This window comes from Dioscorea cayenensis, chromosome 18, assembly GCF_009730915.1.
Source record: "Dioscorea cayenensis subsp. rotundata cultivar TDr96_F1 chromosome 18, TDr96_F1_v2_PseudoChromosome.rev07_lg8_w22 25.fasta, whole genome shotgun sequence".
Lineage (NCBI taxonomy): Eukaryota > Viridiplantae > Streptophyta > Magnoliopsida > Dioscoreales > Dioscoreaceae > Dioscorea > Dioscorea cayenensis.
In genome coordinates, this window is record NC_052488.1 from 21,384,660 (window position 1) to 21,408,891 (window position 24,232).

General features: G+C 35.3%; 1 protein-coding gene across 1 annotated transcript; it reads right to left on the bottom strand.

Annotated features, from left to right (window-relative positions):
- Positions 1-408: 408 nt before the first annotated feature.
- Positions 409-23,657, bottom strand: LOC120282170 (THO complex subunit 2). The gene is given in 34 exon segments (XM_039288925.1): positions 409-1,285; positions 2,367-2,662; positions 3,932-4,925; positions 4,927-5,045; positions 6,626-7,033; positions 7,217-7,297; positions 7,385-7,540; positions 8,809-8,913; positions 9,027-9,633; positions 9,853-10,025; positions 10,027-10,038; positions 10,555-10,735; positions 10,878-10,981; positions 12,970-13,098; positions 13,172-13,268; positions 14,154-14,281; positions 15,052-15,111; positions 15,200-15,319; positions 15,390-15,470; positions 15,555-15,797; positions 16,084-16,297; positions 16,743-16,823; positions 16,984-17,174; positions 17,297-17,372; positions 18,435-18,568; positions 18,676-18,744; positions 18,873-18,920; positions 19,039-19,104; positions 19,813-19,893; positions 21,635-21,697; positions 21,799-21,858; positions 22,468-22,509; positions 23,176-23,301; positions 23,388-23,657. Coding segments are annotated over 34 exon segments (5,550 nt in total). The 5' UTR covers positions 23,523-23,657; the 3' UTR covers positions 409-1,215.
- Positions 23,658-24,232: the final 575 nt, after the last annotated feature.

Consider the following 24,232-nt stretch of genomic DNA (forward strand, 5'->3'; position numbering starts at 1 on the left):
AAAACTTTGCTATTACTGTGTGTAAACATAAACTCATGAAGGAGCATACAGGTAATTTCAAGGTTTTTTTGGTAACTCTCAAAAGAAATTTATTATAAAATGGGGAAATTTAACTTGCCCACTATCTCACCTTTGTACATGGCTGTTTTACATTCTGGGTTACCATCCATCAATAAGCTGAATAATCAACTTGACTAGGACAACCTAAACAATGAACAAATGGAGACACTCTAAAAGGCCAAATATTCAAAACGACAAAAATAAAAAAAAAATGGAACTAAATGACGAATCTATTTGATATCATTTCATCAACATCAAGAGAAAAATTCAATTTTAAAACTCAGTCCTGACGATCGTGTATTCACGCCAAAAACTAAATTGCCGCGCATTTGAAACCCCTAAGTCAAATTGCAAGCATAAATCCTGCTCTGCACCATCAACCTGTAAGAAAGCTCTGCAGATAATCTTAAAGCTATATCATGGCTGAAAAGAATACTCAGTCCAGTGACCTCAGTGTATGATAAAATATGGTACATGGCTAACCCAGTCATAAACATTAAAAGAAACAAAAAGGGTTGCAGAACAGCCTAAAGTCATGCAGAAGCTATACAATGAGCGAGACGGATGATTATACAAAAATCCAGCATGGCTTGTTCTCGAGTTTCTCAAGCCTGAATATTAGCCAATTGGTATGGAGGTGCGTCACTCATGTTGGTGTAACTCCATTTTGTATTCTGATGTTGTATGATACGCAAAAACAAAACATGTCCAATGGCATCTTGAAATTAGCTGAAATAATTGAAAAGATTAGGAAACCTTTCACCTTGAACCTTGTTTGTGCAATCAATCTCTGGATAAGGTATGTCTACCAACGTCTGGTGAAATTGCTCATCATGAATATTGTGATGCTTGATCTAATTTTCAGTTACAAAAACCGGAAAACATTGTGGGTGCACAAAGTTGAGGGTTCTTATAATAAAGGAACTTGGGCAGCACATCATCGAAGATTTTGCAAGCAACAAGCACACAGCTGTCTTGCCAACTCGGCACCAGGCATCGACACCAAGAGCTCAGGGACTTCAAAAACCATCAACAAAATACAGTAATAGGTTACTTTAAAGGCAACCTCGGAAGTATCCACATGACAACCATTGTGAAGTCCGATGCTGATTCATTTTGAGTGCAAAAGGAGAAAAAGAGTTGGGCTTTATTCACTTATTTGCGGTGCTTCCTCTTTGCTTCAGCGCGTTGCCGCTTCTCTTCCTCCCACTCCCTTTCATGAATTCTGATTAATGCTGATTAAGGGCACAAATTTAAAAATACTCGCACACAAATAAGAAGATAAAGTTGTTTTTCAACCAACAAAGAGCACATTCAAATTAGTTTAAACAAGGGCACAAGCTAATATGCCTAAAAACCTTCCCAGCATGGAGCATATCTATAAATTCTCACTCAAAACTTTTACCAATATTAGACAAGAAGATGCAATTTGCATAACTAACGAATTTCATACAACAATCTTATCTCACATTAAAGGTAATGAAAAGGAAACAGAAAAATTATAAAATTTGGTAGCTAAGGCTAAGATTAATAACAACTTAAATTAGCTTTGAAAAACATGCCTTCAGTTTATTCCAATGTGTTAACACAAGTGCCAAATGAGATTTAGCTAGACTATGCAAAAGTAATATCCTCTATTCACATCCATATCATTGAGAAAAACAGCCAATATCCAAAAGTAAAGTACAACATAAACAAAAGGTACAGTAATAAAGAATAAAATAAGGAAAAATATGGGTTTAGTTTTTTAAAACAACAGTTGAAGTACAACAACTAAAGGTACTTACACTAGCAATAAAGTAAACAAGGCGGCAGTAATAGCATTCTAAACTCATTAGTGGTCTTCCTTTTTGGTATCCCAATAGTCGTTAATTGCTATGCCACTTGATTCACAGTATAAGACTGAAATGACAAGTGGCATCAAAAGACATTTGAAATTTTCTTATTAATGGGTCTTAAACAACAATACATTTTCAATTGTCAATAAGTTCAACACCTAAAGAAATTGGTTTATATTGCATGCGGCACGCCTAGAATGACATCCAAAGCTGTGTGATACATTTGCAGTATACAAATAATATATATAATGCATGCAGCACACCTAGATGACATCCAAAGTTGTGTCATGTATTTGTATTATGCATATAATTTATATAAATTTTCTTTCATTTCCTGAAATTCCACACTTTCTGGTTATATGACTGAAATAACCAATCTTAATGCCCATGCATGCAGCATTGCCATGAATCAGAAGAGATTATAAATAAAGCTTCAGATAAACGATAGAAACCAAAGATCAAGGATACTGATCCGTGTCTCGACGGGAGATCTTGCCAGCAGATTCCTTCCCGTGCATCCTGGGAGTTTGATCATCAAAATAAGCTGTTCGATGCTGGACAATTCCTTTGCCTCGTTCCCTCCCCTCAAATGATTGAGAGGCACCAAGTGCAAGAGGTGGTTGTGACGGTTGGCCAATTGGTGAATACTCTCCACCAGCTTCTGTTGACGTGTGTTCCCTTTTAAGCTTCCGCCGCTTGATAACTGCAACTGTCTCCAAATCATCCTTGATGATGCTTGCTTTATCTCTATCCCTTTCATCTACCTACGCATGATCAGAAAAATGACAAAAGGCCATTAAGGAGAAAATATAGTAAGTCCAGGTCAATAAAATCGATGTACTCCTTCCGAATTAATTTAAGCATTTGAGTTGCTAAATTAAAAGAAACTAACCATCGCGTGGTTATATAACATGATTCTTAAAATGTTTAAGCCATACAAACTCTTAAAATAGAAGGAAAACAAAGATAGAATTCGATATATAAATTTATATATAAACCTTAGATGTTTGAACATGAGAAAACTAGAGAGAATATCCAGACTCAGCAAGAGCAAAATAGTCACAAGGTAATTATATCAAAATTGATCCTACTTTACAAAAACTAAAAACTACTACATACAGGCGAAAACACGTTATTTGATAGCAGGATAATTGAATGGATCAAATGTTTGATAAGACTGTACTATAAAAATCACACCATTGCAAAAGGGTAATATTAATCAAAATAAAAATACTTTGCATACCGTTACCACACATTGCAAGAGAACAAATCAAAAGCTTTTTAAGTCCTCTCTTTCAAACAAAAATACACTGGATATGCACAAACAAAGGAAACTCCCAATTCACTCTTTTGTCCTTTTCTTTTTTGTGGTTAAAGCACGGGATTTAGTCTTGAACTAAGCCCTTTTGTTGGGCCCCTGAACTCAAAATGGGGACACTGTGGTCCCTATTCCAATAAAAGAACCAATCGAGGACCAAAGCATACTAATTCTCTTATTTCAGGAACTACCCATAAACTCTTTCTTAGTTCAGGGACTCTGGTCTTGAGGTCAAACAGCACATTTCACCAAAGATGGTTAATTTAGGTGCTGACCTTGAACTTTAAAAAAAAAAAAATCATACAAGCAATCAAGATTTAAAAGTTGATGATGACATGACAACTATCTCAATTATTTTTCCCTAAATTTATAGACAAAAGCTAGTCACAAAATGGGTTCTTGACAGTTTTTCAGAAGACAAAATATAACATATGCACAAAGGTGTTTGGCAGTCATACTTTAAAACCTATTCATGTGATATACATTGAAGAAAATCAAATATTCTTATGGTATTGAAGCAAAGGTTGAGATCGGCAACTTAAAGAACTGCAAATCAGCTGCATGAAATGCAAATTAAATAGTACACCAGCTTTTGACTTTTTACCATCCACTAGGATATGCTACATGGATTACAAGTCATTATGGAGTCATGAACTGTCTGTATAATCATAATTGTCTAAATTAGTGCAAAACAAAGAAAACGCCAAGCAAATACCTTGAAAGAAGCTGTCTCACGTTCATCACGCTTCCTTTCTCGCAAATCATCATCTCTCCTCCGTTTTGGATCATCTTGAGAAGCTAAAATGTTTTCTTCTGAGCGTCTACGTTCTTTTTCATCATGTCTAGGGGACAACCTCTGCACATGCCTGGTGTTACTAGTCCTTCTATCAGTTTCTTCATCTCTTCGATTGCTGCCAACAGATTGAGGAACAAAACTAGGAGGCAATGGTGGTGGTGGAGGTAAACTTTGGCCATGGAAGCGCTCATCTACATGTGACTTATCCATAGATGCCTCACCATGTCGAGGTTTCACCCTATCATCTTTATTTCTGTCATCTCTAGATTTATCAACTAACCTATCAAGGTTCCTATCTGTTCCTCTCTCTGATACTCTTTCAACAGAATGTTCCCTTCCATGTCTTTCCACTGATCGATCTCTTGATTTCTCAACAATATCTTCACCAAGGTTTTTATCTGCACGATCCAATTTTTCTCTATGGTCTTTCTCATATCTTTCAGTGAGTTTTCCCTTCGGTTTGTCCAAAAGTTTTTCCACAGATCTGTTTGAGTTATATTCTTCTGTTCCATTCCTTTCATGATCTGCAGAATGAGACTTGTCAATTCGCAGGTCAGCACCTCGTTCTTTATCAGATGAACGAATTTCTGAGGGATTGCCATCTTTTCCTTCAGCCTCTCCCTTCCTACGCTTATTCAACCTGTCTTGCTCTTCACCTGAAGCAATTCTTTTTTGTTGTTTAGTGGAAGGATCATCAGAGAGAGGAGAATGAGAAGCCATTTGTTCAGCAATTTTAGGAGATCCCCTATCCTTCTTTAATGAACTGCCATGCACATCAACAGTTGTTCTCGTGGAGGATGTTGATAAATTTCCAGATGCTGCAATTAGGTTTGAATTGGTAGGAGCTGAAGAAGACACTGGATGCCCACCTTGCCTATTTTCAGATGAATGAGCCGATAAATCTCCATCAGAAAGAAACTTGGTTGGAAACTCTACCACTCATCTTGCCAGTTTTACCATCTTCCTTCACAAGCTCCTGCTTCAGTTGCTTTCCAGTGGAACCATGAACTGAACGCTTCAATTGAGCTTTTGTCTGTCGAAAAGTAACAATTACGTAACATAAACCTGTTTAATAATGTCGTACATAACATAACTTTCCAGACCATAGCAGGAAGCAGGTAGCATGCCACAATCAAATTGTGTCCGGAGCTACTATGCAGAGGTATGTCTAGTGTAAAAGGTGTCATATGCCAAACAAACTACTAAATTTACTCTCAAGAATTTTACTCCAGGATCAGCACACGGTAAACAAAAATAAGCAAAGTAAACATTATGCCATCTGCTGTCCTATTTCCCAGATGCAAGGCATATTTAAGAGTGCAAATAAACTGGCATACCCTGAGCCCGGGAAAAAACCACCTCGCTCTTTTGATATAAGTCACTCTAGGGAAGATCTAATCAAAATTCAATCCCAATCCTTGTGCCTAAATCAAGTTTTCGGGCACAGATCCCAAAGAGTAAGTCATTTTATGTTGATTCAAGCCAATATTATTCAAGATGTGAATAAGCTTATTCAAGGTTCAGCTCACAAGATAGCAAATAAGAATACCCATAGTCCTTGTGAAGTTTTCAATCACCTAACAGTCCCTGATTTTTTTTTTAAAATTCTCAAAATATCCATGAATTTTAAATTATTTAAATTTTTTTATCCAAAAAAGGTGTAAATTACTAAATATGCTCTCCAGCACACCACCCCAGGCGACCACTCTGCCTTCCCATCCACACCAACACTTGCCTCTCTCTTCCTTCCTCCCATCACACCACCACCTTTCTTCCTTCCCCCACCATCATCCTCATCACCTTATCTTATCGTCCATACGAAACCAACCCACCCCCTTCCTTCTTTCTCCGTGCACCACTGACAAGCCCTCACTTCCCCTTGTTACTCCATGCCCACCTGCCATCCCCACCCTCCTTGCCCCACACCAAAACTGCCACTCAACAGCCTCCGTCACTGCACCACTACCACCACCTCCCTGCCCACACATCACCACCCTCCTCCATGACAGCATCATGGCAGCAGCACAATATATAGGGTTCAGTTTGTGGTGGGGATGGTGTTGAAGGTAATTTTGGAAATTCGCAATTTAAAAAAAAAAATAAATTATGTGTAAGTTATAAAACAATATATTTTAACAATGAAGGATTAGAAAGCAAAAAAGTGAACTACAGAACTACATGATCAAATTGTAATGGTCAGGTACTAATAACTAATTTACCTTATGCAAAAGGTCAACTTCATGCATACCACAAGATGGGCCAGGCCACCAACAGGCAACAACTACTAAAATAATTAAAATCACAGAATCAATTGAAATATTCTAAGACATGAAAGAAATGCACTATATATAGATATTCAAAAGCGTTCAGATGTAACCAACAATATCATTTGATTTACAAAATATCAATAGTATACTACTGTGTGCACTAGTTTGCCAACAGTTATCTACCTAGGGCATGATGATTTCTATAGAAGCAGATGGTAATCATAGAAAGCTTGGGCAAACTAAAGCTGAAATAAAAATTTCATCGTGGAAGTCATAATTCCGCACATAAAAACAAACAATAAATAACCATGACAAAATCAAATAGCAAAAAATGTATTAGGAATACCTCAGACTCAGACTTGGAAGAAACTTTCAATGAAGCATCCTCCAATGAGGCTTTAGCGACTTCATCTGAATTTTTAACAACAGAAGCCTTAGAAGTGCCAGATGGTATGCTTGAATTAGGCATGCCACCTTCTGATCCATTAGCTGCACCTCTTGTCTTTTGCTGTATCGAATCAGATTTCATAGCAGTCCCATTTTCTGGTCGGTCTGATCTTCCATCTACAGATTTTGCGCGTACACTTTGATTTCCTGCCGTTACATTCCTTGTTCCTGATGTCTCGTTTTGAGAGACACCAAGAATTGAACCATTTGAAGAATTACCCAAGTTTCCAGCCAGAGACTTTGCAGTTGTTGCTGGCCTTATATCAACATGGCCCATACTGAACTCCTCATCAGAAACCCATGAGCTCTGCTTTTTACAGCAGAAAAATAAGCATTGTAAGGACAACTAAAGCAAGAAAGAGTAATAATTATGAATCTTGTGATGATTTCACAAAATCAATTTCTCATTGACAAAGTTCGGGAAGACAGTTGCTACATGAATGGCAGCATTTAACTAAGCCCTGAAGAAAATTGAACAACTTAAACTAACCTTGCGAGCGGCCAAAGCTGCAGATACACCTGTTGCTAAAACTTTCAGGTCCTCCCTCTCATCAGACTTTATTTTAACCACCTAATGAGTATTAAACATTAGTGTCACATTCCCATTAGTGGGCCAAGAACCATCAAGATAACACCAGAAAGTTATAATTGCATTTACCCGTTTTTCTAGGTTAAGCCCACTCTTTCGAGTAACAGGAAATACGCTAGAAATCTTTGTAAGCACAATAAGGGCATTCCTAATTTCCATGTATTCAGCCGATTCCAAGCACTGTATGAGCAATCTGGTGAGTTTCCCACTCCACTTATAGTGCATCTTGCAAAGAAGATAGTCAAAGTCAGACTCTTGCTCAATTCAAAAGAAGTAAGATTGACACCTGAGAGAAGATTGTTATATATTTTGAAAAACAAAGGCAAGCAAAATAACAGCTTCTATAAGTTCTGCCACCAAATACAGCAATGAAAAGCAACAGACTGGCTCATTTTCAAGCAAAAAAATAAAAAAAGGTATGTGATAAAGGAAACTAATTCATTTACTGAAATACCAATTAATGGGAGAGAGATGAGAAGGAAGCACAAGAGAAAACTGGAGTTCAGAAGAAAAATTTTAAGTGCTTAATGGGGTAGGCATCTGATGAACTAATCTCAAGCCTTGGGGTCTAGAACATTTTGCGGGTGAAAACATCACAGTAAAACTATGTCACCAAGCCAAGCTCTGACGATTGGCAATCTCAACCCAATGTTAGATCAACTATCACAGACATATTTTACTATTTCAAACTACAAATGTTTCCTTCGACTATTTTTCTCATTTTCAATTTTCATAGAATCATAACACGCTCATAAATACTTCACCATTTTAAAGCTTTATCATATTAGACCGATCAAAGAAATAAGTACAGATATAGGCATATATGGCTCCTTCTATAATTTTTTTCTGAACTTCCAACAAAGAAGCTACCAATATGAAAAATCGATTAAGTTATTAACCCACAACTCTGAGACACGAGTCAAATATATAAAGTACAGCTCATCAAACAAACAAAACTGAAAAAGCAAAGTTGCACTGCTTTTAGCCAGTCTTGGACAACAATCCCATAAAAATATTTTCAGATTATTGATCATTGATCATAAAGAACAAAAAACAACAAAGAATAGAAGGCAGAAATCTACTACGAAAACAATAAACTAATCAGATAAAAGAGAGCACATAGAAATGGCACACATGTCAATTCTGTACTTTGCCATCCACTACGAAATAAAAACTGACTAAATAAAATTAAAAACAACTTCTCAAAATGAGACAGCATTCCAAGCATATTAACTATGGCTCATCTAACATTTACTCTATAGGAGAATAATAAATGAAAGCATGTAAAGCAAAAGGGATTGCCAAGATTAATAATATTAAATTTGCATTGACATGCATATAATTCAATTTTCCAAATATCACAGCAGGATAAGTAGTGTAAAAGAATAATGCATTTAAGATGATTCAAAGTGAAGCATATATCCAAAATAATGTTAACAATGAGTAGTAATCAATGCACACATTTCAAAGTTATAAAAAAAAGAAGAGCATACTCTCACAAACTGGCCAAACGTTACACGTTGGCTGTTAGGTAATTTGATATAAACAGCAAAGCCAGGCATGTTTCCACACTCTCGTTCATAAATCGACTCATCACTCTGTAAAGGGAAGAAAACACAAACGCCTGAGTCATATAACAAAATCGTTAATAGAATTCTTCATTTAGAAAATTGAACCATCTCATTGTATCTTATCGTAACAATTAACACACCTTCCAATGGTATGCCATCTTTAAAGTTTCATATAAAAATCTACCCAGCCTGCCAGCCTCATATTCAGTGCAGGAACAGATCATGGGTTGGATGGTCTTGCAGATAAGAACATCAATATGATTGGCTGTGTTGAAAAAAGGTGTGCCAAGGGAATGTAGAGTATGCACAAACATTGCACAGTAAACAGCATCTGTCATGCTGAAAACACAACGAGGAAAAATGCATCGCTGAAAGAACTCCATGTTAGTCTTTGATGTATCGAGACAGTTACAAAGCCATTTGTCCTTCTCACGACTAAGCCTTTGGCGTACCAATGTGACATGTTGTTCATGCTTCTGACGCTCACTGATTAATCTATCCAATAAATCTTGAATCCTTTCTTTATCCTTTTTACGTTTTGTTATTGCCATGTTTGAGTTGTCCGACAACTCTTCCAAGGCTTTAATGGCAGCATGTTGCTTGTCAATCTCAGATTCATAACGGTTTCTGGGAATATAGATGTCATAAAGGGTAAGCCCCCAAAATGTAGCATAAAGATCAGGGGAGATACTAATCCATGCTTTCTGAGGCAGCAATGACTGAATTGTAGTAAGGAGATCAGACCACCTGCAGAAGATGAAAGTGTACCAAAATATTAACTCATTTCAACCATTAAGTATAAATTTAGGAAAACATGTGACTCAGAAGTCATTAGCTGGATGAGCATTAACACAAGCACAGAAGGTATTGAACAATAAAAACAAATAGTCACATATTTTAGAAATTTAAAAATCTACAACACATAAAGGAAGGGATTATAATATCAGCAGTGATTAAGAAACTTACATCATAGGCTTCCAAGGTGGACCAAGATCCAAAACCATATCATTGGATAAACCTAACGGTTCAGATCCATCACCTAAATTTGGACTATTTGGTTCATCAGGGGTGTCAACTGGCCAGAAAACTTCAGCTCCACCGTTTGAGCATTTGAACATCCTCATTACAGGTCGATAGATTCAAGAAAGCCACCTGGATTACAGTTGCAGAATTGACTGACCTTAGCTAATCAAAATAGCAAAGCTATAATTGGTAGAAACATACAAGTGATAGAAAAGTTCTAAGTGGGAGGTTGTTGCTAACAATGAGAAAAGACATGAAGAACGGAAGATTATTCTTGAATAATACGGAAGTATAAGAAGACAAATGAATAAACAGACAAATATTCAATACCTCCTCATCGAAGGTCAAAAGTCCAGAATTACATTCGATAACAAGCATAAATCAAAGCTAGATGCATATATAGGAAGATACAGATTTATTAAACACAAACATCATCATCATCATCATCATCATCAACAACAACAACAACAACAACAATAGAGACTTATTATTCAACACAAACATCATAATTTCTTCTTTGACCAGTTAATTGAAGTGTCAGTTTAGAAAATTCAAAGGAAAACAAGGAAAGTCCAAGAAAATCAACAGTAGCAGAAAAGGCATGAACTTGAAGAATAATTGAGCATGGCAAGTACATTGTATTACCTCAGGATCAAGGTGATACTTGTGAATGAGATCCTCTAATGGTGGTATGAGTTTAGCATAATTTATAGTGGGTGTTACTGCACTGCAGAGAAAGTCTACATACTGCAGAAGTGTGCCATGACACCTGTCAAACTGCTCACTGACCATTTTGATATACGGTGCATCTGCATTTACAACAACCCTGGATAGAAAAGCAAGATGTCAATAGCAATATGCACCAACAATTATACTAGAGCATGGAGCATAGTATGATGACACGCTAGGAGAAAGAGAGATGATGCATTTATGTCTAGATTTCACTAATAACAATAAACTCATCTCACATAGATCGATGCTGGCCAATAAGTAGCAAAAGCGGAACAGCAAGATCAGGCCCATCATTCGGAAGTAATGAGTCTCTTAGCCTATTTGTTGATTTACTCAATGCCTGGAAAAGAGCACCCATACGGTTATATAGAAGGTATATATGTTTGAAGAGAGAAAAAGATTGGACAATAAAAGTATGGTAAGGGCTGAAGTTCCAACAGCATACACATGACTTATGCTTCAAGGATTCACTGCTGAACTCAAGGAAGAGAAACGAAGCAACAAATATAATATGATTTTAGCAATATATGTATATACAAACAATCCAATGCAAATGTGAATAATGTACAGCCATTAAAAAATTTTCTTCTGGAAATTTTTTTATTTTTTATTTTTTAGTTAAATGATGCACCCTACTCTAGAAAAGTAAATAAAAACTTAATGCAAAGAATGAAGCTAATTAGTTTCACGCTTACACTTTTTTAAAAGATTTAAAAGCTCTCAATCAAAATCATCATAGAAAGCGATGCCTCAAGTCTATATGAAATGCCATGCATTTAGCCAAAAAGGGGACGTCATAATTTCTGGATCATAAATCAAGCCAATGAACAAAAGGCAATAATGGAAGGAATATCACAATACAAATAAAAGAGCTCGATGAAAAACATGGCCGGATAAACTTTAAGGGTTATTATCATCATTGTTAAACAGACAAATAAAAAGATAAGAATAGACTAGAAATTGCACACAAGTCCAAGACGTATAAAGAAAGTGCAAAAATAAAATTTTGTAAAATTGTAGTGTAGCAGTGGGTATAAAAAATTTAAAAGGTTTACACTGGTGAAACTCTATACAACTTCTGATTGGCAGACGATGCATGTTAAAGAGTTGATGGTGCTAACTTGTCCACATTTCTCACCAAAAAAAAAAAAGGAATTTGTCAACCATATATCGTTATTTAATTGAGGGAAAACCAGAATAACAAACTAGGTGGACCAATATTAGCACCATTTTTAAGAAACAACTTCATCACAAGAAATTAGAAACAAAAAGAGTATAGCTTCATAAATCAAACTAAATGTTTATAATTATTATTTGTATAATGTAGCCTTCTAGGCATCATCAAAATCCAGAGTGAAAAGACAGCCAGTTAAAAACATGTCCAGAATGTTAATTTGATAGAATGGCGGAGATTGTAAGGGCCTCCAAATGTATCCACATAATCAAGCATGGCCCGATGACGTTGAAAACATTTAGCACCTAAAATGACAACATCACAGTTTTATATGATAGCAGCAACAAAAAAAAATATAACCAAGCTCATATAACTACCTATCACCCATCTAAAAGCCAACATCTGCATTACATTCTTAGAAATGTTTGACAAGTTTTGGAAAGACTTCACTGGTCATAATGCATAATAAAAACTTAAGTATGGCCAAACAAAACATAATTTTATTAGTGGATAACAACACAAAAATCTTGATAAGACAATAGTTTGCTTGAAGAAGACCCATAGTATCAAGTACTAACTTTTCCAGGCCATGGGATAGAACTATTGAGTTAAAAAATATATAAGATAAATACATTTAGTATTTCTTTAAATAGAGTTTCTTAATAGAAGTATGATTTACATGTGCAGGGGAAAAATAAGAACAACATGCCTATTAGTATCCAAAATATTCACATGCACACAAAAAGAGGAAAAGAAAAACCTCTGCTAAATAAGAACAAGAAAGCTAAAAGTGTTGACCAGCATCTATTTTATTATGCAAATGCCAAGCAAATTAACACAATTTAGTAACTAAACGAATGCTATTAAAAACATAAGTGCAATATCAGGAAACCGAAGGTACACCTCTAAAAATTAGAGTCAAATTCTCTAATTTTTAAAGTATTCAGACAGCAAAATGCAAAAAATATGACGATAGGAAATTCTGCCTAATAAAAACAGGTATGATCTGAAAACCTACAACTGATATGATACACATGAAAAATCTACAAATAATCATTCAAATTGCGAAACAAAATTATCCAATCATCATCAATCTGTAACATAAATGACCGAATAGAATAGAAAGGAAAAAACATGGGAACACACTTGTGTACCTTATTATTTCTAACAATTCCAAACAGAGTAGCTTGATACCGCAAAGTTTCACTTCCTGCCATTGCATCCAGTTGATCCTCAGTCACATTCTCAGTGAAATGGATGTTTGCCATTTGCTGAATGAGCTCCTGTACCGACCAGACAACCATGAATAATGATCCAAGAAAAAATACATAAATAACTATATTACCATAAATGTACCTGAAGGAGGACAAGCTCAATACCAATCCCCCTTTTTAATTGATTAACAAGATATTGAAAGAGGCCTCTCAAGTCCATTGAAGGGTATTTTTTACACCTGCAAGAAAAAGGAAGCAAGTGAGCTAAAAAAAGTCAGACAAAAGGATCATCTATCATGACTTGAGAAAGAAGAAACAAACAGTAAAGCCACTTCAAATCTTCCAAAGGAAGTTGCATTGAAACTGCTAAAACGTCCTCACCTATGTGAGCAAAGTTCCCCCTCCCTCACCAACAAGCAAATCAAGTTACCAAGCCCTCTAACATAAATCTTACAAAGGAAAATATAAATACATTACACTACATGGTGTTTTCTTTACTTTTTCTTCTATAACAATTGGCATACCAAAAGTTTCTACACATATCAGAGAATCATGCAGGTGCATGGCTTATGTGAGCACATTTACAACATTCAAATACAGGTCTGAATTAATGTTTTAATTTTTTAATAACTGTGCATATATATTGTAATGAGAATATCAAGTTATATTAATAAATTGAGAAATGGACAAGGTGTAATGGATGATCAAGGTCACCAAACCCCACACAAACTACTGCATTATCACCGTCTCCTACCACACAAATGAACGCTCCACAAATAATTAAGCCAAATTCCCTCATATAATCACCAGTAACTAGTCCGATACCTTAGCCTTATACAGGAAATAAAAAATGCCATAGCAATACCAAATGCCACAGGAGTTGCAATAAGTAATAAAATTATCTACATCTTATATAATTATCACCAGCAAATCACCAAAATCATTGGCATCCAACCATATATAACACATATATAACCGCAAATCATCAAGCACAAATTGCTGTACATAAGGGACATCTAGAATATTTTCTTTGATTAAGGAAGACCATAAAACAGCATAAGGAAGAACTTCAGTTATAATTAATTTGTTAAAAACAAAAATCTTGAGAAAAAAGCAATACATACAAGGTGCCCCAAAACGATGCAAGAGACTGAAGCCAATCAGATAAATTAAGTCCATCATCCTTGAGTTTCTCACGTCCCCCTTGAGCAAGACGTTCAATGACAACATATTCCAACACATCATACTCTAGCTGCAATATCAAATTATTAGAAGATGCCAAGATTTAAACTCTAAGGTGCAACTAAATAACTGACTGAAGTAGAATAATAACTGAAAGGTTCTCGCTCGTAATGAATAAGCTTGCAAACTAGAAAAAAATACTAGATAAAACTTCAAAAACAAATATGAACAAACACAGCGAGGCCTGAATCAATTAGAAGAGGAAACAATAACTGAGTCACTCAAGCTTATTTACATGTTACCATCATGATAAGATAAATGAGAAAAAGATTTAATCTCAAAGTGATGGAGGTTTCTCAGCCATTAGCATAGCATATCATGCATCATATATGAAGTGCAACGCAAAACTACTGCTGAGACCATTACAAAGTAAAACTTCAAAGTGCGTGATGTACTACCACATCAAATTAATGTATAAAAGCATCATTTAAAGACATAACAAAATTGTGAATACAAGCAAAGTATCCAGCAACACAGAATTTCACTTTATTGTCAAGGTAAATTGTCCAACCATCTTCTGCTAAATTCATGAGAGATCAGGAGACAAAGCATCATAGAGGATAACTACATGAGAGGTCAGGCAAATGAAAATTCACAAGTTTAAAGCTAAGGCTATATAAACCAAATAAACAAGAAATAAAATTTGATCTCATTAAATGATTAATCATCAACACATGGTAAATGTCTATAAAATTATGGATAGTTGTAACGATTCAAGCACTTAAAAAAAAACAAAACAAAAGAAGAAGAAGCAGAAACCTTGCAGAGAAGAAAGCGTACCTGTGTAAGATATTTGAATGCATCTACAACTGGTGTTATCATATCTTTGTATGCTTCTATCTGCATTATGGTTGCTAAGCTCGTTCACAAGCCCACTCAAATACAACATAAGATCTGTATGGCCTATTATCCTTTCAGTAAGAAATACCTGGTGAACAATTGTGCGAAGCACAATCATTGGATTAGCGTGCGCTAATTTGGCCACCATGCGACCCAGTTGCTTCAGATTTTCCTTAGCAAGCCTTTTCAAAAGTCGCCGTGTATCCAACTGAATCAGGAGTGCAGAAAAAGATTAAGTGGCAGAAAATCAAAGACATAAGAACCAGCACTAAGATTACCTTGGCAATTTGCCTTGCAGCCAAGACCATGGGAATTCGCTCATCATCTTTTTCCCACTCTCCATACAAACGGTAACGATCCTAATGACATTGAGATAGACACTAAGCCATATATATATACATATATATGAACGCTGATAACAAGACAAAAAATTGAAAACAAACCTCATAAGGAAGCAGAGAAAGAACTTCCCATATCTCCTGTCCGACAGCAGGATTTGCTGGTATCAACTGCAATGACGGGAGTAAACATGTCCCTAATGCCTCATCAAGCCTAAGCTTAGCCTCCTTAAGCTGTGGACAAGGATACTGGCTCTTAACATCACCTGATTCGGATGAAATAGAATTTCCAGCAGCAACAGCAAACTCCTGAGCAGACTGATAGTATGCTCTCAATACTCTACACACCTGAGCATTAGAGGCTATAATCAGTCACAATTGTGAGGTACACCAAGTTGCCAAAGAAGGACAAATCAGAAACCAAAATCTACAAATGACAAGAATTAGTCTAAGGAGCTCCGACTAAGCATCTAGGGAAATTTTAATATGCAACATCATCAATAACCATTTACTTTAATTGATATTTGAACCTCACAAATCATAAGCCCCTGCGCTCAACCCCCAACCAAAAGGATTTCCAAAGGCCATCACAAGGGGAAAAAAAAAAGATGTGCACAAGAGTATATGACCATACCTTCTGTAGCAGTATAGGATCCCGATATAGATATGGCCCAGCAACAGCAAGCATCTGAAATAACTCCCTTGGAAGATTTATAAAAGATCTCTTGGTCAAGGGAACAACTGTTGAGTCAACAATCTCAGAGGAAGTAGCTACTAAATCTCCAGCACCTTGCAAGTGTGTATGATAAACAGTTGTATAATTGGCAGAGATACTCTTTTCAATGACCCTACGGCATCAAGAAAGAAGAGTGTATTTTTCACAATGGCAATATGTACTAAGTTTAAAGCCAAAAAATGCAGCCCAATGTGTTTCAGCTAAAACCAAAGCAGAAAAATCATACAGGAAGTGAACAAGATTCACAGTCCTAACAAATGGGTACATGTAAAAACCAATATAATATTAAAAAATTTAGTTTAAGAAGTCATTAGCCAGCATCCAATAAGCCAAATACAATTTGTGTATTTTCCAGAGTAGCCCAACACACTGGAGATTTATACCAAGTTCACAATTATAATCAATGAACTAGGTTATCCCCTGACAAGCACCTGAACCAGAAAGTATATATATTTGTATTTGACGTTAAGAACAACAATCATATGCAGGGAGATGAAGTACATCATGAGGCAACACAAAAACCAATTAGAACAGAAGGATATGGTTTTAAAACTTACCTAAATAGGCCTTCAGAAATTTGAGGATGTGAAACAGGATTTAAATGGGAGAGGCGGTCAAATAGCAATTGAGCATGATACCTATAAATGAGGAAATCTTATCAGAATCAAAAGTTTGGAACAAATTACAAGCGTCACAGCATGCATGTGTGAAAGTGTCTCTACATGTGGTGCACGCACGTGAGTGCAAGAGCAATTCTACAATTTTTTATTCATCAATCTTGCAAATAACATAGCTTACCAGTCATGAACAGAAAGGAAACCCATTAGCAAACCCAGTATCTGATTATTTTCAATCTCAGGCATTCGTTCTTTAATTGCCTCAGTTTCCATGTCCAGAGCAGTAAATAAATCAATTGTCACATCTTGTTTCTCATCATCCATGAGCTCTTTTCCAGTGGCAGCAAGATTAATTTTTCCAATTTTGTTAACCTGAAAATGAGCTACCTCAGATCAGTACCAAAATGTTGCAGTATAGGCCAAGTAAAGCCATTCTAAATTCTAGGGCATATCAAGCAAATAACACAGAACTTTCAGTCAGAAAAGATCATAACCTCCTCGAATCTTTTCGCAAGATATGTACTATAATGCTCAAAAGCCTCATTATCGTTTGGAAGCAAATGGGCATATCTGAGACAGACAAATCACAAATAGTCACATAAAGCAAAATTAGATAGTTTGACTAAAGAGATTTTCAAATAACAAAAGAACACAAGAAAAATAAATGGAGCAACAGCCATGATGCCAGAAACAGAAAAGTTGATCTGAAATAAAATAAACCGCAGAAACTTGGTGACCAGACATTATTCTGAAATAAAATAAATAGAAAGCAATTTTCAATTGTCTGTAACCTAAACAAGAGTAGATGCATTCCAAAATAGGTTCACACTGTTCTATCACCAACAAAGCAACCAAGAAAGTTTATCACCACTTTGGGACAAGGCAGGTCCTCTTCTTGAACAGTCATTCTTTTGCAATTAGAAAATGAAAAATATAAGTATCCAAACAAAATCAAGCACAAATTGTCCAGCTAAAAGAAATGTAAAATTGACAGCAACTTTCCAAAGGTAATTACTACGTCGACAACTATTAAACTAATATTAGCCCCTACTCTGAAATAAAACCATCTTTAATGGTAAATGGTCCACCGAAAGAGGCAGATACAAATCTCACATACTTTAAAACAGTGCAAGAGAATTACCTGTGTAGCCTAAACTTCCCTTACAAGAACTAAATTTTAACTCATAACATATAACACATCTTCAAACACCCATATATCCCAATGCACATTAAATCCAGCCAATCCCTCAAACTACTTCCAAATCAATACCTTCACAAATAAGGCATCCAGAACATCCAAAAATCCCCAAGACTAAATCCATTAGCGGCAGGATGATTCCATACAATGATAACTGAGTTGACTCAAAACAAATGATAGTGATAAGTTGTGAACACTTATGGTTTGACAGAGTGATCCACAAGATCAAAATCTGACTGGTTATAATTACTGAAATCTCTAAATTATACTCAACCTAATAATTAGCAAATAAGGAAAATATGATTGCATTAGAATTAAATCAGTGAAAGCATAAATTACTCGATGGCATCAGCAAGTATCAACAATAAATAATTACCTTTTCAACAATTAACACAACCAGATTGCACAACATAAAATAAGGAAAAATGACTTACATATTATCAAGGTCAATAAACTCAGCTTTTACCAATGAAGCTGTAAGCCGGTACAGCCCAAAAGGGACAGGTTCAACAACATCCATTCTTTGATAGTATTGGAACTTAAACCCCAAAATTTGTGCAGCGTGTGACTACTCAAATTAAAAAAATAAATAAACAAATAAATAAATAAAACAAGTGAGAATAGCATTATATGCAATCTTGATAAACATTAATCAATTAAAAAAAATATATATACCTTGGGGAAAATAGGTATTAGGTCATAAAATATATTGTTGTCAGGAAAGAGTTCAAAACATTCCAAAACCTAAGAAATTCAAGAGAACAACAGCTTATTATCAGTCTAACCATTAGAACAACGGCCTCAATAGAAATGACAGCAAGCAGCATAACCAGCACACCAAGAAAAATATAATGCAACAATACCAAACTTACAATATCAAGAACACGATTTGGGTCCAGATCGAAATGCCCAATCAATGACTGAAAATGAATAAAGATCAATAGCAATTAAGTAAAAAGACATTATAAAATTAGCAATACAGTAAAGATGCAAAATATTGAGTGAGCATCATTCCAATCAACTCAGTACAGAACAAACCTTAATTATACTGATAGTTGATGCTGATGTGCTCCCTTCTAAACCACATTGACAAAGGAGTGTCACCTAAAACAAATACGATCATGAAAAGCAATAGTTATAATTGGTGGTGTAGAGGGGTTGTACGAAGCTGCAATATTTGGCTGTAACCTACACAGTTTTGCAATTTTTTTTTCTTACAACAGAATGTTCAAAACAAGGTATCATATGTTTTACATTTTTTTTAACATAGACAAGTTAGCACATAAGCCAAATGCCTGTGTGGATAGTCAGATCACATTTAGCACCAAATTCTGGAGAAAGTATAAGCCAACCGAACAATTTAAACCAGGCTGCAGGCTTTCCAAATTGTGTATAAAACAACTTACATTTAAAGAAATATTTAACCAGAATTTCTATTAAAAAATTGCACTTAAAACAACTTACATTTGAAAAAATATTCCAAATAATAGAGAAAATTAGTTATCTGCCACAATACATTGTTCCTATTTTGGGGTGTTCCCTTCCTGCAGTGCATAACTACTTAATCTATAAACTGGTAATGGAACTACATGCAACTCTAAACTAAAAAATTCCGCTTATATCATGCAATGGTTATTGAATACTTTCAAGGGAAAAGGATTAACTTGATCTATTTTTAAACAGTCTTCAGTTTTCATTATATTTTTTGACAGATTTTTCCTAGACATTATACAAAATTACCAGTTTCAAACTCCAGACAAGAAACAAAAGGTTCTATCCGGGGCAATAATGTGAAAAGATAACTTTCCCTACCAATTTGGCATAGCCCTCACTCTCCTCCCGCAGAAGGTTAAATTTTGTTTGCTGATAAAGAAGCCGAGTGTTTATCCTAACCTGGAATTCAAGAATGAGAACAAAAAAGTCACAATAGCTATTTACAAGAATCAATAAAAATTATGATAAAGATTTAAAAAGAAAGGCCAATTAGAACAAATACACAAGTGTTGAACAAAAAGAATAAAAAAAAAACTTAAATGCTTTAATTTTCAATATGATAAAAAATTAATAATAAGTTGGAGAAAATATGAATGAATATGTGACAAAGTTGCCTATATACAAAATACATTGTCAAAAATTGTGTAACACTGTAACTGGGTGCAGCACACAGCAGAGTCATATAATATTTCATTATAGATACCAGTTAAGATAGATCACCTAATATTTAAATAAGAACCAAATAATGAAGCAGCACTAACCCACAACAACAATTTAGACATTAAAACATAATTCAAGGTGGGAGAATTAGACATTCAGTAGAAACATTTTGCAACTAAGGCTTTGCTTCAAAAGAAATTTAACAAAAAACTGTTAAATAGCTATGTGATAACTCATTCCACAGTGTATACAACTTTATAATAATTATAAACAGTCACTTGTAAGTCTTCAGAAATGCAAAGAAAATTACATATGTGCACCATTCAAACCTAGTGAACAACTTCACCAACACGTGACAAAGAAGTTGTGCCTCAACAACTTAAACTTCTGATAGTAAACAATGTATCTTTCGAGATCAAGAAAATTCAACTTTCCTTACGGCAATTGTTTAAATCTGGTTTTCTAAGCATAAAAGTCTTCAGAAGGCTTGCTTATGCACCAAAGATGTATTGCGAAAGCACTTATCCATGCTAAATTTATACTACTATAAAATTATAAATGACTATGAAGACATACATTTTACCAAGTCAAACAAACAGTACTTGCGAAATCTTTTTCATGCACTTGGAAAGATGTATTCCCAGTTCCAAAGTTTGAAGTGAAATCTTTTCTGAAGCCATTTCGCCAAGAGTATTAACACCCTCTCCTTATTTATTTTATAATTTGCACATAAATTGTAAATCAATCGATGGCTAATCAACATAAACCAGCTATCCAGACTCCAAATTAGATATCAAAGCGAGCTTAGAATATAAGCTGTGCCTATGAAAGCAGTCGAGTAACCACACTGTGAATAAGCAGCATCCGGATGCACACACACACACACAAAAAAGCCAACTAATTGACTAAAACAAACAAATAATAACAAATTATAAATGCATACCCTGGTTTACGTAATTTTGTATTATTGACTGACTGATACGTCGCAATGAATAATGAATATTTTCATTTTTAAAAATGGAATTATTTTTATAGAAGAAAGCATCAGGTGTTCAATAAAATTAATATTAGTTGAAGGCACTACTACATTTAGGGAGCCTCACAGCTATGTGCAAAATTACAGCCAAGATTGGGACATCTATTTTTGCACTAGGATTTTATCATATTATCATCATCACTAAAAGATAAACTAGAATTGTTATAGCAGCCCCAAAATTATTAGCCAGCTACCTACAAAGATTGAGAACTAAATCAAAAGTTAAAGAAGCACTAAACAGGTTCAACAAGCTGATAGCTTCTGGTAACATAAGCCCACCAGCATCTGTGGCTAATATCTTTTCTTTCCACATAATGTTGAGGGATTGAAAACAGGAACTTATATAGAAGACAATGGCAAAGAGTTTCAATAGCTCAATGACATTGGGGAAATAGATATGAGCAGTAATCATGTGTTTGCATGGTATCAACCACGATTGCATACCTCTTTAACTTTTAAATCCTGAGCTCTTATCTTACTGATTTCAGACTCCCACAAAAATTCCTCCTGCAAAATATGATAGTGTAATGTAACTTTCAATGGAATAGAAATTAGCATGGGCCTAAAATGGAACCAAATGTTTCACACGAGAAAAAAATGAGCTTCACCTCACAACGCTCCTGCAAGAACCTAGATGGCACCAACGAAGCCTCAACAAGCCATTTCACCTGAATAATGTGAAGAAAGGACATCATTCATGAACCGTTTATTAGAAACTATGAAAAGTGAAAGACACGGAAAAAAGGTCATTCAACAGAAGCTATATATCATCAAAATTATTCAACAGGTGCGTAGAACAAGTTTATGAAGGAAGATTTGAAGATAGAAAATCCACCAAGCAAGGAAGTATCAGTGCTGACTTCAAGAAGTTGAAGTTTGAGACAAGCACACGGTGGAATAGACTTCATTTGTTCATTTAAATTTTTTGTAGAAGAAAAAAATTTTTAATATACCATGAGTTTGAGCCAGTAAATAAGTATTCAATAGCAAAATTAGCTCTAGGAACTGGACTACAGAGATGAACAGCCTACAAATCGTACACCCATCTACCTTCCTTAAAAAATCTATCATTATCTCATAATGTCTCTAAATTTCACATGGTCTAAATGTTTAGCATCACAAGGGCAAATGCAAGCTACTCATTGTTGAGAGGATCACTATACTCGTAACATAGTTTGCATAAGAAGTTATGAACAACACATTTACTGATATGTCATGTCAAAAATATTTAGTTTTAAAAGTGTAGCAGAGACAAGACTAGAGGATATGGAGAATACCATTTTGATAAAACGAGTGCGCTGCTCCCCGGGCATTGCAAGCTACAGAAAAAAATATGTGTATTATTGCGTAAACAATATCATGAGGGAAAAAACCTCAAAATTTAATGAAATTAAACATTGACCAAGGCAGCGAAAGCATCTCTGGCATATAATGAAGAATTACATGGAAAATGAAAAAATTGGTTTGAGAAAAAACAAAGGGAAGAGCTTTGTGCAATAATGTGAAACTGGCTGGAGAGACATTCCCCAAAGATCTTAAAACTGCCATCTTAAAAATATCAGCCCCCACTAATTACTTTATGTTTGTGCCACTTACAAAGTAAAGAGAACCAAGACCAACATTGAGTTGATAAGAAAAACAGGCCTAAGAAATTATATCAAAATCATGTTCCGCAGGGCCCAACAAACAAGAAATTAATAATGAGAGAACTACGTTGCTCTGTTCTTATTTGTGAAATAGTATGAATTCACTTTTGCTTATACTCACCAATATGCAAGTGAACTCCTGTTCTACAGACAAACTAATTTAATATATAGCTCCAAAGAGACCCGATTCAGAGAAAGTGAACCAAGGTTCAGCGTATAAATTTTTCAGTTCCCCTTCTTCTGCTAGCTAGTCAATTGACCAGCAAACGAAATTAAAGTTTCCAAATATATATATCCATGACAATCAAGAATGGAGCAAACAAAGAGCAAAAAACTCACATCCAACCCCATATGGGCGATAGTGTCTGCAAGCACAGACCCCATCTCATCATTCTGCTGCTCAACCGAGAATACCACGGAGTCCAGCGCAACTTTGCACTTCGGAAACGGCAAATCTCCCTTAACCTGCGAGAAAACCTGAACGATCACAAACCAAGAACACCAACAAAAATCATCAGAAACCACTAAAGAAACGGAGAAAGGAGAATCACCATGGCCCAGCAGAGCTCGTACAAGAATCGAGTCATTGGAACAGGATCAGAGAGCTTGAAAGCAGAGTTGGAAGCCTTCCACTCGGCAAGACACTCATCGGTGACAAACTTGAACTCCGGCGCATGGAGCGCCATGAGAACAGTGCGATCAAATCCCTCCCTTTAGGTTTTCAGAGGAATCGGAAGGAGAAAAACCACATGAGCCAAAGGTATGGAATTAGGGTTTTGAAAAATCTTTCTTGATTCTTGAAATCAGGGATGGAAGATGAGAAACGGCTTTATCACTCCTTTCCTGATGTGGTTATATTGGTTCGGGAAATTGAGAGGATGATAACTCGGGTTGGTTTTCATTTCCGGACTAAACCGACCCGACCCGACCCGACCCGACCCGTTTGGGCGTTGACGCGTAAACCGGGTCCGGGTCGGGTTTTGAACGATTTGAAAATATGGGCGGCTGGTGTTTTGGTAATTATTTGAAAAAACTAGTAAATATGTTAAATATTGCATTAGTGATTTACATTTTAAATTTGAGTTAAATACACGCTAGTTCTTTGTATTTTTAAATAAAAAATCTTAAAATGGTTCACTTAATTAATATTTTTTTAATAAATATAAACAAACCATAACACTTAATTATTATTGTGAGAGTGAGTTGAACTGTTACTTTAGAGAGAAATTATCAAAAATTATTTTAGATTTTTTAAATATAAAAAATTTTAAGAGAGGAATAATACTTCAGGGGAAGAAAAAATAAACTGTGAATTGTGTGGATGGCATGCTACTAAAATGTTAATAATTCTCACAAAAAAATAAATAAATATATATATAATTGTTTATAACCGTAA